Here is a 19200-nt window from a genome sequence, read left to right as displayed (position 1 = left end):
CTTTATGACTCACTCAAAAATTTGCTGAATTTGCTCTTCGCCAAAACTTAGTAATTTTTTTGCAAGATTGCTAAATGTCTGCAATTTATGCAGTTCAGCAAATGAAACTGTTGTATATGCCTTACGAGAAAGAACACATGTTAAATACATTTTAGGACTTCATTTGGTATTTGTAGTAAGAATTTTAAATATTTAAAACAGGATCATGATAACATTATGATAAATATGATATAAATTTGTTAATATGGCATTGTTTTAGATAATATTAGGCAGATGGTATAGGCCTGCTAAAAACGGAACGGAAGAAATTGAATATTTAAGCATATTTCTACAAATTATCGTACAATTTAATTTGTGTTAGTTTCAGATTCGTTTCGATAACATTTCGAAAGGAGAGATAATGTGCGACTTAGGCAGCTGTTTGTGACTAAACCATTATATTTAAACGATTCTTAGACCAACGTTTTTATCCATTTTATTCCCGGTATCACTTTGTTAAAGTGGCAATCACTGCATTCATATAATGGCTTCGATGACTAAGTTTGTAGTTTTCTTTGTTGGGCTATTTCTTGTTATAGACGCTAAGGAAGTTGAAGTGTGCAAAGACCAGCATCCTACAAAAGACGACTTCGAACTACCGAAGGTATAGAGAAATAAGTTAGTTTTTAAACATGTTTATTTTAATAACTCAGATATATAATTTTGAAAAATTGAATTTTAAAACACTCGATATCTGATGCTGAATTCTACATAAAAATATTACAGGAGCGCAGCTATATTTTCATTTTAATATTGCTGATGTAATTATATTACTTGGAATCTTTCTCTTAGAAATTTCGAAAAAATATCATTTTGCCCTTCTCCACTGTTAAATAATGAAGAATCAGTATATATGTATGTAAAATGTAAGAAAATATGATAGGTGCTTTAAAAATAATTGGCAACCTTAAAATTAACGATTCTAGATTTGATGCTGTAGCCCTAAATTTATTTGTTCTCCCAAATTCGAGATCTTTCGATGATTAGATAATAACCTAAATTTAACAAATCATAGCTTAGAGTACTCTCTGCACGTACTTAGTATAGATACCGCTGGCAATTCCTTTCCTTAGCTTCAATCACGTCAACATCCACGGTGTTTTGCTTTCTCTTCCCAAATGCCTACTAGTATTTCGTAAAAAACCAAACCACACAGCAATTTAATAATGATTAAATCAGTGTCTGCCAAATTAATTTGATGTGTGTGAAATTAAAAATTGGTGATTTGTCGACATCCAGTTTTGTTATCTTCATCTGTAAGCCTTAACCATCAGCCATGACAGATATCGAAAGCTGTTAAAAGTTTTACTGTCTTCTTCTATGTCTTGTATGTTTCTCACATTGTGAAAACAATGGCTGCAACTAAAGCCACCAGATTTTGAACACATGTAGTTCTTTACTTGAACATGCGCATCTAGGAGCCAGAATTTTAAATTTCAAAATTGTTCTTTATTTATTTGCACTAAAATAGCTGTTAGTCTCGAAACAAGATTTTTAAGCCGATATATCGTAATATAACTATAAATACGTCTTTTCAATTTTCATTCGAGTCTGTCAAAATATATCTCTTTCAAATGGAACAAATAAGTAGATAGCAAACAAAGACCAGAATAACAATGCGAAACAATCTCCCATACTTTCCAGAAGATGTTGATGCTTTAATATAGCACTTTGGTGCTGGAATGATTTTTGGTATCTTCCTTCAGGCGAAAGTATCATAGAGATTGGCTATTCTGCTAAACAGCATTATTATTATTATTATTATTATTATTATTATATTCTGGAGAACAAGGGCTCCGTTGCCTTACAGTCTAGCAGACTGCCTTACACGGATTAAAGCCTCTGTCTCCGGAAGCTCTCTACTACCCACTCCACCACAACCGGTTTAGAAAGTCCTCCACGAAGGCATCCCTTCCTCAAGGCAGATAGCCCTCGAGTGCTTTGCCGTAAACTAATAAACCAAACCAAACCAAACCACCACAACCGGGGTGGGTTGCTGGTCAGACGGCAATTGCTGAGTCTTAAAACAAAGAGATACATGGGCAAACAAGGCCAGTGTGCAACAGAGGTTTCAATACATAGTTTGGATTTGCAATTTTTTCTTCTAATACATACGTCATACATTTATCACAGCTTATTTACAATCATTCCTTTGCGACATACTTCAGCCATTAATATTGATTTCAGACATGCAATTTTACACAGTTCTATATAAATTCCTGTGACCAGGGTTACATTTAGCCTTCTTCAGATAATTCTCTGGAATCTACAGTTTAGTTAACAGACTGTCATTTTCTGGCATCAACAGTGGTCTCTGTTGATGCCGAGAATCGCTTTGTTGATACCAGAGAATCTCTGGCATTCTTCAGTCATTCTCTGGCATCAGCAGTGGTCAACAGACATGGTGCTTTGAAGAAACATCGCAATATCAGCTCATATTACGTACGATTATCAGTACAAACTCTCAAAGAACTGCGGTATGAAACTGTTCTTCAATTGCCATATTTCGATAACTAATCTTTCGCTGCTTACAACTTCTCCTGGCATCTCAAGCACATTTTAACCACAGAAAAATTCGTTGACGATCGAGAGATCCAGCTTGCAGTTGACAGATTTTTCGTATCATTATTTCCTGTATTCTTTCGCTAAAGACTCCTGTCGTTAACAAAACCTTATTCAAAGTGAGTGCACATTGAAGGAGATTATTTTGATCACCAAGTACTGTTTACGTAGGATATTTATCACATGAAGTATGATATGCCTGCTGAACGCCTCAATTCTGTATTAATGCATTTTTGCGCATATAAGCAGAATGTCAAATTGTGAAAAGCGTTTTATGGAAAATTACATCGCCGCCTTTCATCTGTGCTTAATATTGTTCTGCAGACTGCTAAAACCTTTTATTTAAATCTGATAATTTTCGTTTTTCAACAGCTTGCCGGTAGATGGCATGTGTTCGTATATCCCTACACGTTTGAAAATGTAAACTCAGAGAGATGTTACAAATATCATATGACGGTAGTAGGCGACGATGTTCACTTCACAATAAGCTATCTAAGGAAAAATGAAACGTAAGTAAGATCTCCTTTTCCTTCTTCTTTTTTTATGTGTATGTGTTAATATTGAATGAAAACACTTCCTTTTCCGTGTCTTAAAAATAATTTAAAGCTACAGATTCCTATATTTTGACAGAATTCTTCTAAAAATTGATTTTAAAGTTTTAGCAAAAATACTCTTTGCTCATAAGTAAATATTATCACCAATGTCGTGATTATTACATGTGGTAAAAAGGTTTTTCTGAGTTTCCATACACATTCAAAGAGCCAATGTATTAGAATCTTTAAATGCAGTTATTATTATTTATACTCAATTTCTTATAACTCAGAAAATAATTGCTAAAATGTTTTGAAAATTTAATGCATGTTGCTAATAATATGTATTAAAAAGTTAATTTTTTGTTATTAAGTTATTAAAACTAGTATTTATAAAGTATTGAAACTTCGGAAGTCCCGCTGGATGTTAAAAAAATCAGAAAAAAATATGTCCTTTGTTATCCTTTGGTAATATCTTTAACTTTTACCTCCACTTGGTTTGTATTTTCAAATTTCCAAAATGTTACCATTTTACGTGACATAAGGTCTTTAATTTAATTTCAAATTATAACTGCTTTACAAACCGAGCACTTAAAGCACACTACGTATTATTTAATTATCTGTAATCTTTATTGTCATATAAATAAGATTGTTATGTTGTTTTTCTCAAAAAGAAAAATAATCCCCGGATTGAATTGCTTAACCACTTATATAATATACAAGGTATTTAATTTGATAAATGCAAATGTTATCAGTCTTAATTCATTTTTTGAATAGCGTCTTTCTAAAGTCATTTATTGCAGTCTCAGAACAAAATAACTTTATTTGTAAGAATTTATTTGTTTTAACAAACATTAAGTTTTAGTTAAATAAACTTTCCTTTCATTCTAGTTTTTACCCACCATTTCCTTCCAGAATGCTTGTCAGATAGCGAGCGTGTATTTAAATTATGAAAGAAAGAAGAGTGTATTTTAGCAGAGATTTCGGAAGATAATTTTAGAGATGCTATTCCTGCTTGAGGGTCACGTTGTTACTAACGATTCGATTCTGTAGCGTTAAGTGCTTCTAGCCATTAAGCTTGTTTCCGCCGGCTTGTACCAGTTAGAGCCATCCTTCGCGTTAATTTATCATGTGAGCCGTAGGACTTGTAAAATTACATTTTATTTGAATTTCAACTTTGCCTTTTTGAGTTCAGCCAAATCTGTTGGCTTTAAAAAAGACCAAGTGGGGCCGCTTGTTCAACTAAATGTGATTGAACAATGGGTCCTGTCCTTTACAAACTTCTGCCCTTGTCTGTTGTTGTCAAGACCTCGGGATAATTCGTCGTACAGTCTTTTGAACGCTCGTTACTTTACGCTACCGAGCAGAACTAGACTCTGTAAGTCACTGCATTCACCTGATGTTTTTTACCTTAAATATTTATAGGAATTTTACCAATTTATTTCCGAGAGAGGTGTTTTTAACTCTTTTTGTCAATTCATTGTAAAACTTGGTAATCATCCTTAATTTTATTTCAGTTTCTTCTGTTTATTTTTTATTGTGTTTCATACTTACTTCTGTAAGCCCCATGTGATATTATGAGGTACATGGGAAACTTATTGTGTTTCTTTAATAAACAAAATCTTTAAAGGAAGAAAAGAATAAACGAATTTAATTCCTATAAAAGAAGTGATTATCATAAACGTAACCTTATGCATGCAACGACTGCCCTGTGTTTTCGTTTCTGTAAGAGAATTACACTGGTGTGCAAAAATTAAGGACAAAGTCGAAAAATTAGCATATCAGCTGAAGGAAGAGGCAGAGCAGACAGAAAGACCAATCAGGAGATTAAGTAAGGTGATGTACGGTAGCACATGCGCAGATATGCAGGTAGACGCAATGGGGGAATGTCTGAGTAGTATACAGCATGTTGTCGGTGTAAGATCAGTATTTCTTGCAAAGAGATTGCACGCCGTATAGCAGTTAAAATCACACCGAGTTGCTGCCTCAGCAAGAAATGGCGAATAATTAGTCAGTTAGACGACATCTGGATGCTCTTACCCGAGGTCGAATCATTGGGAAGTTGGAGGAAGGCCGCAGTGTGACAAGTGTGGCTGCAGAGTTCGGAATTGCTCACAGCATCGTTTCACGACTTTGAAGACAATTTCAAACTACAGGAACAGCTATCCGGGGGTTTAGTAGTGGTCGTCCACGAGGAACCACACCCGCAGATGACCGGTATATTGCCTTACAGGCCAGAAGAAACAGGCGGCAGACAGCGGGAAAAATCGCTAGACACACGACACAGGCGACTGGACGACCGATATCGCGTTTTACCGGGGCCAGAAGACTGCACGGTGGTGGTCTGTTTGCACGACGCCCTGTACGGTGTGTACCTCTAACGCCTGCCCATCGGAGAAGGCGTTCTCTGTGGTGCCGGGAATTGGAGAGACAATGAATGGGGACGAGTACTCTTTACAGATGAGAGCAGATTCAGTCTGAGTAGCGATTCTCATCGCATACTCATCTGGAGAGAGCGGGGAAGCCGCAATCCTCCCTCGAACATCATTGAAAGGGACAGGTATGGAGGTGGCGGTGTTCTCGTTTGGGGAGGCATCATGCTTGGTAGTCGTACAGACCTTCACGTCTTCGACGCAGGTTCAGTCAACGGGACCCGTTATTGTAACGAGATTCTTCTTCCATATGTGCGTCTTTTTAGAGGCGCTATGGGTCCGCAGTTCCTTTTCATGGACGACAATGCACCATGTCATCGCACAGTAGCTGCCGAACAGCTCTTAGAGAGTGAGGATATTGAACGTATGGATTGGCCGGCACGATTTCCGGATCTCAATCCCATCGAGCATGTATGGGATTTTCTAGGCAGACGCTTGGTAGCTCGTACCTTACCACCAGTAACGATTCCGGAGCTTCGATTGGCGCTGCAAGACGAATGGGCAGCAATGCCTCAGCAACTCATTGACACCCTCATTCTCAGCATGGGCAGACGCTGTGAAACCTGCCTAGCAGTCAGGGGAGATCATATCCCCTATTAAAGACCGGATGTTTCTTACTGGACACCCATCACAGGGATGTTTCGGCCTTCAGTCGCATTGCGCTCCATGCTACTTTTTCAATAAAGCTTCTTTTTATCCCTCTGATTTCTCTTTTAGTAAGTGTTGATTACATTACTCATGTTCTTACGTATTGGAGATCTTACGGTATTAAATGTGTTGATTTGGAAAGCTTTTGTACAAAGTTATATTGAAAAAACCGTCTCGTCCTTAATTTTTGCACACCAGTGTATTTCATTTTGTTCTCGCCTCTGTTTCAGTGCCAGCATACGAAAACGTTTTTTCAAAGCACAACTATATGTGTAGTAATTGTTTATGAAACTACTCCCTAACCATAAGCTTGCCTTGAGAATTGGAATAGTTCTCTAATTTAATTAATTTAGAAGTCAAACCACAAAATCAGCTTTATGATTTCAAATTTTCACAGGACTAGTTTGGATGGTTATACCGAACAATGATCCTCAGCTTCAAAAGCATTATTCAAAAATTATCTTCCTTTGGTGAATTAGATTTTCTGGAGGCATTTCACATTCAACTAATTCTTTCTGTCCTAGAAAAAGACCCTAATTCCAAAGCATCTATGCCTCCAACCTTTAACGAAATTATGTTTCCGCTCTAGTGTCAACAACAGCAGGCGCCAGTTGCTTAACTCCTATGCAGTCTCTTTTGTAATATCTTACCTAATCATTATATATTATATCGTCCATTTGCGCTTTTGCAGCTGAGGATGATGGTTGGGTAAAACCATCGAAATTAGTCCTGTCAAAATTTGAAAACGTAACGCTCATTTTTGTTGTTTGACTTCTAAATTAATACTTGTTCGTCATGTTATTGTATCTTAATTAGTTCTCTAATGCTCATAAACAAATAAAAAAGTTGAATCTATTTTCTCAAAGTAAAAAACTTTGCTTCAGATTCGGATTAAAAATGTTACATAAATGATTATTTATATGTAATTAAATTCAAATATTTCCTCATACTGTACAGTTCATTTAATTATTGAAATAATATAAAATGTCTCCAATCCATTTTAAAATATCTTGTTCCATATTTAACATGGAAATTCTAAAGATATGTTCATTTTAAAATTATTTTGCGATATTTCTGTTGAATGTTTTTATAGTTTAAGTGCGAAGAACATGATATTTAATAAATAAAGGTAACACACAAAATGTCAAAAAACGCCCCTTTGGACGTAATTTAAAATCTGAATCATTCAGTATTTTTTAAAGAATGCAAGATTTTTTTAAAATCGTAAACGGAAAGCCGTCTTAGCAAGGCAACTACACCTTCACGCACCAAGACTGAACCTCGAATTTTGGTGCGTGAAGGTGCAGTTGCACCTCGCTCCCTATTTTTTGACTTCCTTGATTTGTTTGCGTTTTAGTCTATGTGTTATATGTTTGATTAGATAGCCTGGCTCAGTAAAAGTAGGCCCTCTACGGACTTTATTGGCCCCTACGGACTTTTGGATGTTCAAGAGGCCTTAGCTACACCTACACTCTCGAGAATAACAGCATATTTGCAAAAATATAAGTTTTAGAAGGCTGATATGACCCAGGTAGTGCTAGTATTTATATTTTGGAAAAATTCAGCTTTGCAACAGTAAATGAATTTTATTGTCACAAACTATAAGCAGAATTTATAAAAAATGAAAGTTAAAAATCTATTAAAAACTACTAGAAGCCGAAAACGATATAGTAACTTCAATAGAGAATTCAGTAAAGTATACGGTTTTTATTTCTTTCAGTTCTACCAAATAATTTACTCACTTGTGTTATAAAAAAAAAATCGAAACTTTAGTATGCATTTTTTCCCCACCGCTGTTCTTCCTATTTGAAATAGGAATGCATGCAAAACTGAATTTAAATAATTAAGTTCGATAGCGTTGTGTAAATTGTTCAAAAATAAAAATAATTTTAAGAATTATTTACAAAATGTAGCATCCATACGTACAGCTTTTATTGCGTTAGCAGTACGTAATAAATAAAACTACGTTACAGCATTACACTCTTAAAGCAAATTTACAGATACCTTAAAAAAAGAGCAAACTAAAACTACTTTTTATTACATACTTAAATTTTTACACATAAATTGAACTATAATTTATAATAATTAAGATATTTCTATTCAGAAATAATTGTATATATATTTTAAAAGCGAACTTACGTTTGCAAAGAAGCTGTGTCCATTGCTACGACTGTCCTCGCTTGAAATGGCGCTTAGCCAAAGAATATGTATATATAGACGTTCTTCGGCTTAGCGAACTTGTTTAGTCAATCTGGATGGACAGTGGCAACACAGGGGGTCGTCCTGTTCCTTCAATTCACTCCCTTCTCCAAGATCATGATTGCAAGTGGGAAAACGTGTTCTGCTACCAAGACAATAAATTTGCGTTATTTAACACGAAACGGAGCGAAAACTGCTGTTACCCTTCAAATCCCACCCTGCCGAGATTTAAAGTTTATGTGTGAAAATAAAGATTGGTGATTTGTCGACATTCAGTTTTGTTATTTTCATCTGTAAGCCTTAACCATCAACCATGACAGATACCGAAAGCTGTTAAAAGTTTCACTGTCTTCTTCTGCGCATTAAAATTATTACGTGTATACTAATTCAGAAGTCAAACAACAAAAATCAGCGTTATATTTACAAAATTTTCACAGAACTAGTTTCGATGGTTTTACCGAACCACCATCTTCAGCTGCAAAACCGCAAATGAACAAGATAGGAAATAATGATTAGATAAGATAAGAAGCATATTTTGCAGAAATTTAACTTTCGGGTTGTTTATTCTCCCATCAATAAAATTCGGACTTCTATACTCAAGGACCCCATTCCGGATATGAATTCCTGGGGTATTTATAGGATTCCTTGCCAGTGTGGTTTAATTTACATTGGCCAAACTAAGAGAGCCTTAAAATTTCGCTTCAAAGAACATGAGGCATATGTTAGAAAAAAGGAAACACAGAAGTCTTCTGTTGCTCAACATTGTTGGTCCGAAAATCACACTTTCAATTTTTCTGCTGCTAAAATTATTCAAAAAACATCTTCCATTGGAGAATTGGATTTTTTAGAGGCATTTCACATTCATAAATATCTTTCTGTTCTAGTTAACGATCCTAATTCCAATCCAAATTTGCTTTCGGCTTTTAGAGAAATTATGTTTTAGTTCTGGTTTCGCCAACAGATGGCGCCACTTGCTTATTCTTGTCCAGGCTTTCTTATCTTATCTAATCATTATTTCCTATCTTGTTCATTTGCGGTTTTGCAGCTGAAGATGGTGGTTCGGTAAAACCATCGAAACTAGTCCTGTGAAAATTTTGTAAATATAACGCTAATTTTTGTTGTTTGATTTCTGAATTGGTATTTATTCGGCGTGTTATTGTGTCTTAATTATTACGTGTATGTTTGTATGCTTCTCACACTGTGAAAAAAATGGCTGTACCTAAAGCCACCAGATTTTGAACACACGTAGTTTTCTACCATGTGCAACTAGGAGACAGAATTTTAAATTTCAAAATTGCTCTTTATTTATTACCCCAAAAAGGCTGTTAGTCTCGAAACAGGATTTTTACGCCGATACGAAGTAATATAATTTTAAATGTTTCGTTTCACTTTTTATTCGAGTCTGTTGACATTAGACTCTTTCAGATAGAAACTTTTTGTTGTAGATTAACAAACTAAGCTATTTGGAAGCAGTAAAAGCTTAAAAAGTTTCCTTTCTTACTTTTGAGTTGGCTTGTTTTAAATGGTAAAAATGCATTTCATTCATCCTTTCTCTAATGAAAAATATTCATTATTTTCATAGAATGAAGGTCATCTATTTTTTGTTATTTATATTGTATTTTGTAAATTTTTTAATGAATTTTTGATTAAAAAAACTTAGCATGTGAGCAATGGCAACTCTGCCTGAAATAAAACATTTTTCTCTTTAGAGTGCAAGACTGTCTATCCGAAATTCTAAAGATATTCTGTTTTCAAATATTTTCTGAATTTTGCCGTTGAATTAAACTTTACGCAAGTTCGAAGAACGTAATATTTAATAAAAAAGTTAACAAACAAAACTTTAATAATTAAGAGACAAAAATGTTTTGTCAGCGATCTTACCAAGAAAATTTAACATTGACAGAATTAACTGAGAACAGACTGAAAAAAAAAAAAAAAAAAAAAAAATAGAAAAAATATATGCCAACCCTTAATGCATAATAATAAAAAGGATAAAAAAGAATAACTATAACCAAAAATGTTATCTTACTTGGGACTTAAAACTTGAAAAACGCAAATGAAATGCAAAGTCAACATTAGCTTCAGTTGAAATTCAATCTGCGTTTTATTTGAAAGCAAAGGAAAACGACAGTGATGAAAGACTGCAATGGTAATTTCAATGTTTTAATATTCAGTTGTGTATAGTTTTAATAAACAAGTATCGTATCCCGATGACAGTTTTTTATTTAAATCAGAAGAGATACGCGTCAAAATGAAACTTAAAATTAGTAAAGAAACAAACTTTTATTTGGCTTAGAAGTAGACAAAAATATTATAGCTTTAAAGTGCTTTGGTATGTTAAAAGTCTGTAAGGCAGAGGAATTGTAGTTTACAGTTAGAGAGCGAGAGTTTATCATGAGAAAGATACAAGAGTGAATAACTTCTAACTCTTGTATCCTTGTATTTTTCTTTTTAATCCAAAAGTTAATAATAGTTTGTTTAAATCTGGTCACATTGCAAAATCGAGAAAGTAAATGTTACACTAAAGTTATTCTGTCTTCTTCCACTACCTTCTTTGTAAAATTGGTCAGTTAAATCTTCAATTTTGACTAAATTTATAGAAGTTTTTCTTTTCAATCTTATGTCAATTAAAATGCAATTAGGTGTTTGCAAATACCACCACTATTACACAAACAATTTTCAAAAACTCTCGGTGATATAATGCAGTTACTTAACGTCAATGCTTATACAGGCTGTTTCCAAAAACCTACAGTACTTAACATCTCTTGAATCTTTAGCTGGGAATCCATGGTTTGAGTTTAGGCTTGTATTGAGTGATTAAGGCATCCAGACTACGGAAAGACCAGCAATAATAACCGAAACTTTAATTATTTTGCAGTCTTCACAAATAAAAAATTGCCAGTGAGAGAAATAGCCTTCCTTGCCAAAGAAAGTAAATTCAGCTTTCATAAGTTCAGTATCATTGTAGATCTATTTAATTGGAATTTCGGATGATGGTATATAGATATTTCTGAAAACAAGTATGTATGGTATCTAAATCTCTAACAGATAAACTGTCAGACATAATCCCTTCCCATGTACCACGGAGCCCACAGTCTTCAAAGCAGATATCAGGGCATTCTCGGCCATGGCTCTCCAGCGCGTTGCGCAGCTGTACCACAGGTTCGGTGTTCGACGCCCGGGCAGGGCAAGGTTGACGCGCTGCAGAAGAGGACTGCTATGGCTGTCTTTTATGATGTTAGCTTGACAGCTTTAAAATTCTCTTTGCAGAAGCTATCTGCTGCTACGACATGTCCCTCTCAGGAGGGCTAGCAGAACAGACGACTGGATCATAAGACAAGGAAATGTTACGCGTCTAGTTAGGAAGGAAAAAAAGAAAAGGTGACATCAAGAATGCTTGCATGCACTGATAACCGACACAGGAGGGCACTAGTGGTCCACTACATTGACTAATGTTCCTGAAGATTTAGCTTGGGCTAACACATGCTGAAAAACATTACTGTTGGGTGGCTCACCATGTGAATGCCTGCTACATTTTGCGTCATTCTCCAGCAAGCGTTATAGAATAATTTAACAGTTGGGAACCTTAATTTCTACATGTATCACAGTCAGATGAAAGATTAGATGAGTTGTGCTATATGAGTTACTACCTATCAAGAAAGGCCGTTGTCCAGAACTATGCATTTTGTGTAGTCTGAAGAATAAACGGGACCACGGACAAAAACATGTGATGAAAAAGGGAATAGCAAGCACTATCGTAAGAGATGAGTACAATAAGTAGATAGCAAATAAAGACCAGAATAACAATGCGAAAAAACTCCCATACTTGCCAGAAGATGTTGATGCTTTAATATAACACTTATTTGCTGGAATGATTTATGGCATCTTCCTTCAGGCGAAAGTATCATAGAGATTGGCTATTCTGCTAAACAGCATTAAACCATCTTCAGATAATTCTCTGGCATCTACTGTAAAGTCAACAGACTGTCATGTTCTGCCATCAACAGTGATCTATGTTGATGCCAGAGAATCTCTGGCATTCTTCAGTCATTCTCTGGCATCAACAGTGGTCAACAGACATAGTGGTTTAAAGATACATCACAATATCATCTCACATTACGTACGAATGACAGTACAGACTCTAAAAGAACTGCGGTATGAAACTCTTGTTCAATTACACTATTTCGATGACTAATTGACTAATGACTAATTTAATAATTATATTTTGATCATGACTTCAATTCCCATATTTCGATGAAGAATGACTGTACTGATTCTCAAAGAACTGCGGTATGAAACTCTTCTTCAATTGCCATATTTCGATGACTAATCTTTCGCTGCTTACAACTTCTCCTGGCATCTCGAGCGCTTTTAGCCACAGAAAACTTTGTTGACGATCGAGCGTTCCAGCTTGCAGTTGACAGATTTTTCGTATCATTATCTCCAGTATTCATTCGCCAAAGACTCCTGTCGATGGCAGAACCTTGTTCAAAGTGAGTGCACATTGAAGGAAATTATTTTGACCACCAAGTACTGTTTACGTAGGATACTTATCACATGAAGTATCATATGCCTGCTGAACAACTCAATTCTGTATTAACCTTTTGAAGACGGGATGGCCATTATAGTGAACATAGAGATCTATCTTTGAAAAGACGGGGTTGTCTACTTTAGTGGCCATGTCTTTTTCCACCATTTTCCGGGCTAAAAAGTGGTGTGAAATGTCAAATCTGACTTCTCTAGGGTTTTAACCACTTATCTCTTTCAAAGGTCTTCCTTTTAGGACATAGAGGCACCCCTCTGAGAATCCATTAAACTACACACAAGAATCTTTGTTGCAAATACGATGTGATTTCTTAAAGTGGGGGAAGCATTCGGTTCAAAATTCCCCGTCCTTTGGTAGCTATTACTGCTACAAAAGCCTCGGCCTCAAAAGGTTAATGCATTATTTAAATGTTAGATTGCGCTTATAAGTAGAATGTCAAATTGTGAAATGCGTTTTATGAAAAATTACATCGCCTTTCATCTGTGCTTAATATTGTTCTACAGACTGCTACAGACTAGATCACTTCTCCTGCCATCTCGAGCGCTTTTTAGTCAGTTTGCAGTTGATAGATTTTTCGTATCATTAACTCCTGTCTTCTTTCGCCAAAGACTCCTGTCATTGACAGAACCTTGTTCAAAGTGCGTGGACGATGAGGGAGATTATTTTGACCACCAAGTATTGTATATGTAGACTACTTATCACATGAAACCTCATATGCCTGCTGAACACTTCAATTCTGTATTGATGTATTTTTTAAATGTTAGATTGCGCATGTAAGTAGAGTGTCGAATTGTGAGACGCATTTTAAGGAAAATTACATCGCCTTTCATCTGTGCTTAATATTTTTCTACACTCTGCTAGAACCTTTTGTTTAAATCTGATGATTTTCTTTTTTCAACAGCTTGCTGGTAGATGGTACGTGTTTGCCAGCTATCCTAGCATGTTTGAAATGGGAAGCACAGAGAGATGTTACTCATATCTTATGACGGTAGTAGGCAACGATCTTCACTTCACAGTAACCTATATAAGGAAAAATGAAACGTAAGTAAGATCTTTTCCTTCCCCCCCCCTGTTTTTTGCGTATGTGTGCGTGTGAATATTAAATGAAAAGAAAGAATGAAAGGAATAAAGCTCAACTAAACTTCCCTTTCTGTGTCTCAAAAATAATTTAAAGCTACAGATTCCTATATTTTGAAAAATTCTTCAAAAAATACACTTTTAAGTTTTAGCAACAATATTGTTTGCCCATAAGTAAATATGTCTTAAATGCCCAATACCGTGAATACTACATGTGTTAAAAATGATAATCTGAGTTTCTGCATACATTCAATGAGCTTTGTATTAGAATCTTTAAATGCAGATATTATTACTTATTTTCAATTTCTTATAACTCTGAAAATAATTGCTAAAATGTTTTGAAATTTTTAATGCATGTTGCTAATTATATGTATTAAATAGTTATTTTTTTTGTTATTAAATTATTAAAACTAGTCTTTACAAAGTATTGACACTTTCGTATGTACCCTTGGATGTTAAAAAAATCAGAAAAAATATATCATCTCTTACCCATGGTAATATCTTTAACTCTTACCTCCACCTAGTTTGCCTTTTCAAATTTCCAAAATGTTACCATTCTACGGGACATAAAATCTTTAATTTAATTTCAAATTATAACAGCTTAGCAAATTGAGCACTTGAAGCACAGTTTACATTATGTAAATATCTGTCATCTTTATTGTCGTATGACACATGAGAATTTTATGTTGTTTTTCTCAAGGCAGGAAAATAATCCCTGCATTGAATTGATTAAACATTTATCTAATTTACAAGATATTCAATTTGATAAATACAAATATTATCAGTCTTAACAAATTTTTTTCAATAGCATCTTTTTTACACCATTTATTGCGATCTCAGAACAAAATAACTTAATTTGTAAGGATTTATTTATTTATTTTAACTAACATTAAATTTTAATTAAATAAATTTTCATTTCATCCTAGTTTTTACCACACTTTCCTGTCAGAATACCTATCAGATAGCGGGTGTGTATTTAAATTATGAGAGAAAGAAGAGTGTATTTAAGCAGAGATTTCGGAAGGTAATTTCAGAGCTGTTATTCCTGCTTGACGGCCACGTTGTTACTTACTCGCGATTTGATTCTGCGGCGTTGAGTGCTTCTAGCCATTAAGCTTGTTTCCGCCGGCTTGTCTCAGACAGAGCCATCCTTCGCGTTAATTCATCCTGTGAGACGTAGGGCTTGTAAAATTACATTTTATTTTAATTTCAACATTGCCTATTTGAGTGAAGCCAAAAATGTTGGCTTTGAATAAGACCAAGTGGGGCCACCTGTTCAACTAAATGTGAAACAAAGGGTCCTGTCCTTTACAAACTTCTGACTTCGTCTGTTGTTGTCAAGACCTCGGGATAATTCGTCATACACACTTTTGAGCGCTCGTTAGTTTAAGCCACCGAGAAGAACTAGATTCTGTAAGTCACTGCATTCATCTGATTTTTTTACCTTATATACTTAAAGGAAGGAAAAAATAAAGGAATTTAATTCCTTTAAAATAACTGATTATCATAAAAGGTAACCCTATGTATCCAACTACTGCCCTGTGTTTTTGTTTCTATAAAAGAATTATATCATTTTGTTCTTGTCTCAGTTTTATTGCCAGCATGCGAAAACGTTTTCTCAAAGCACAACCATATGTGTAGTAATTGTTTATGAAACTACTCCCCTAAGCATATGCTTGCCTTGAGAATTGGAATAGTTCTCTAATTTAATTATTTTGGAAGTCAAACCACAAAATTAGTGTTAGTTTTCAAATTTTCACAGGACTAGTTTTGATGGTTATACCGAACAATCAACCTGAGCTTCAAAAGCATTATTCAAAAATTATCTTCCTTTGGTGAATTAGATTTTCTAGAGACATTTCACATTCAAAAATTCTTTCTGTCCTAGAAAAAGACCCTAATTCCAAACCATCTACGCCTTCAGCCTTTAAGGAAATTATGTTTCGGTTCTAGTGTCAACAACAGCAGGCACCATTGCTTAACACCTATGCAGTCTCTTTTGTCATATCTTAACTAATCACTATATATTATATCGTTCATTTGATACTCATTTGATTCATCACTATATATCATATTCAAAAAACATCTTTCATTGGTGAATTAGATTTTCTAGAGGCATTTCACATTCAAAAAAGTCTTTCTGTTCTAGAACAAGACCTTAATTCCAATCCATCTATTATGTTTTAGTTATAAAGCTATGATCAGATATAATCAGATACAATCTATAATCATATAGCCCTCGAGACTTCATCAACAGATGGCGCCAGTAGCTTAACTCCTGTCTAGTCTTTCTTAGCATATCTTATCTAATCACTATATCGCATCTTGTTCATTTGCGCTTTTGCAGTTGAGGATGCTGGTTCCGTGAAACCATCCAAACTAGTCCTGTGAAAATTTGAAAACATAACGCTGATTTTTGTTGTTTGACTTCTAAATTTGTTATTGTATCTTTATCAGTTTCCTAATGCTAATAAACTAATAAAAGAGTTGAATCTATTTTCTCAAAGTAAAAAAACTGCCTCAGATTCCGATTTGAAAGGGTTACATAAATCATTATTAAATGTAACTAAACTCAAATATTTCCTCATATTGTACAGTTCATTTAATTATTGAAATAATATAAAATGTCTCAAATCCATTTCAAAATATCTTATTACACATTTTACATAGATCGGAGGAAAAACGTACTCTCGAAGGTAAAATTACCAGCGTTCCTGATAGTCCTGGGAAAGTGCGAATCACGATGCCTACTGGTATGTTTCTTTTGCATTTTTATCAACATTAAAACAATAAACATTGTTTTGATTACATCTAACTGAAGCGTTAACGAAGACAGACTTAAAGTAATGTACTGCTTATATTTTATGAGCACACAGTTATTAATTACTTTATTTTGTACAAATTGCACAAAAAAAGTGGGACTGCTCTATATCTCCCGTTCTACTGGACCGATTGTCGAAATTTAATTTGCATTTTTCATGTCTCGAAAGCACGGCATAGGATATATGTTAGATTTATGTATAGCATTGTTCTAGGTTTGGTATTTTGACAAAAAATCGGAGTTTTTTCTGAAATAACATACCAATATTTTTCCATATTTCCATTCTACGACTCATATTATGACAAAATGCGAGGTTTTGTAAAAATCGCACGAGTAATTTTTAAAAAATTAGCTCTCAAAATTTTAGCTCCTCCACGTTAATTGAATTTGGTATAATATTTGTTAATATATCCTTTTTTTTTATGAAACTTATTTCATTCTTCCTTTCACATTTCGAAATTTAGTGTTCAATCCAAATAAGGTTTGCCTTTTTAAGGATTTATTTTTTTAATTTGTATTTTTAAATATTTTTTATAAATTTTTCGAAAATATTTTTGTATTATAACCTATAAAATTTTTACTATCACCTTAATGTAGATGTATTTGTAAGCATACCTGCAAAAAATTAGAGTTTTTTATTTAAAATTTCCTACGATGTACGTGAATTGACATTTTGGCACGTTTTGAAATCTGGCTTATTTAATATTAGCGATAATAACGAAAATGTGGCTTACGAGCATTATTTGTGTATACGAGTCAGTTTCCCTTAGAAAGTCCTCCACGAAGGCATCCCTCCCTTTAGGCAGATAGCCCTCGAGGCTTTGCCATAATCACAAACACACACTCAAACACTGTTAAATTATTTGAAAGTAGAAACGATGGACTTTTTTCGCTTATGCATAATGAAGGAAATGTGATGTATACACCAAATTATTTCCTTGTAAGGAATGTTAAATTATACGCATTTTTTCTTGCATTTCATTTAAACTTATTGGATTGAATTAAATTTATTTCATTGATAGCGCATAAACCACAATAAAATAAACACACTCTTTAAAATTCACTATATTTGTTTACCATTGCGACGCTCTAGCGCTAGGTTAGCTTAACAGCGTTACTTTTTGTTCATATATAAATTTATATCATTAGAAGAATTATCTAATCGTTGCCACATGTTCTATTCAAAATAAATTGTGTTTTTGTTCTTCATCAAGTATTATCGCCAATTATTCTAAATCCACTAACCCGTAGAATGTAACAATATGTGCAACATTTAACGCTGTACTGAACGTAAAAGTAGGAAATTTTGAATTAAATTTTACCATTATGCCTATAAAGGTGCAAGTAGGAAACGGTGATAAAGCTGAAAGTTCAATCAAAGAAGTTATCGTCTGAAAAAAAAATTCTATTCCATAAAAATATCACCTAACTTTCAGGTTTATTATTAATATTTAATATTTTCTCTTAGAATCGCTCAACCTTTGCCCCATTAAGACTTTATCCACTGTGATTTGTTTCATTTATGTTTTAAAATGCTCGAAAAGCAACGACGGTCAAATATTTACTACGTGGTTTACTGCTGCTTTTTCAAGGTGATAATGATTTGTGAAACTTTGCATTTTTTCCCATTTTGCACAAATTTTACTAATTTATGTTCAAATAACAACTAATTTATGTTCCAATTTCCATCTTCTTTTTCTGAAGACATTTCCTTTATTGCATTAACTGTATTTAGGACATTTATTACCGGCTTTCTTCTTCGCAGCTCGAGAAGTTTGTCATCATTCAATGCATTCTTTATTTGAAAAATTTATTCTTGAAACGATTTGTTCGTTAGCCGAGGCGTTCGTGAACCAAGGTTCCACTGTACTTAGGATATATATAATGCACATTCTTTACATGAAACATTTTAACTTCTTTTCACAGTATTTTATCTTACAGTCTTTTAGAGGTATCAGTGTTCACGGGAAGTAAACTTTAAGTTTTTAAGGAATTATAAACGTTCGAGTATGCTAATTAGCTTCATGTATTGGTTTTTTCGTTAACCATTGAATTTTACTGCTTTCTTTCTATTCTTTCAGGCAATTTTTAAATTGTTTTTTAGTATAATTCAATATAAATGCAAAGTTAAATATGTAACCTTTGCAAGACCGAAGTCTTCGTTAACTTGTATAGTTTAAATACCGAAACGATCGTCCCCGTCCATTACCTGTCCCATTCGTCTCTTTCCTTCAATAATTCTCTTTCCTTCAATAATCAATTAAACACAAAAAGTAGTGACGATTTCAAATAACATCCTTTCTACTCCCTAACAAAGACGCATTCATTAACCTTTTACGATAAGCT

General features: G+C 34.1%; 1 protein-coding gene across 1 annotated transcript in view; it reads left to right on the top strand.

Annotated features, from left to right (window-relative positions):
- The first annotated feature begins 485 nt into the window (after positions 1-485).
- The window catches only part of LOC118182013 (uncharacterized), a 27287-nt gene continuing 8572 nt past the window's right edge, over positions 486-19200 (top strand). Inside the window, exons 1-3 of the mRNA XM_085812324.1 lie at positions 486-643; positions 13858-13997; positions 16704-16786. Coding sequence (XP_085668450.1) covers positions 524-643; positions 13858-13997; positions 16704-16786 — 343 coding nt within the window. The 5' untranslated portion in view covers positions 486-523. The remainder of the gene's footprint in view (positions 644-13857; positions 13998-16703; positions 16787-19200) is intronic.

This window comes from Stegodyphus dumicola, chromosome 3, assembly GCF_044657685.1.
Source record: "Stegodyphus dumicola isolate Sdum_Otavi_A_Nest chromosome 3, ASM4465768v1".
In the NCBI taxonomy this organism is placed as follows: domain Eukaryota; kingdom Metazoa; phylum Arthropoda; class Arachnida; order Araneae; family Eresidae; genus Stegodyphus; species Stegodyphus dumicola.
The sequence above is the reverse complement of the archived record's forward strand: the minus strand, read 5'-3'. Positions and strand labels throughout refer to the sequence as shown.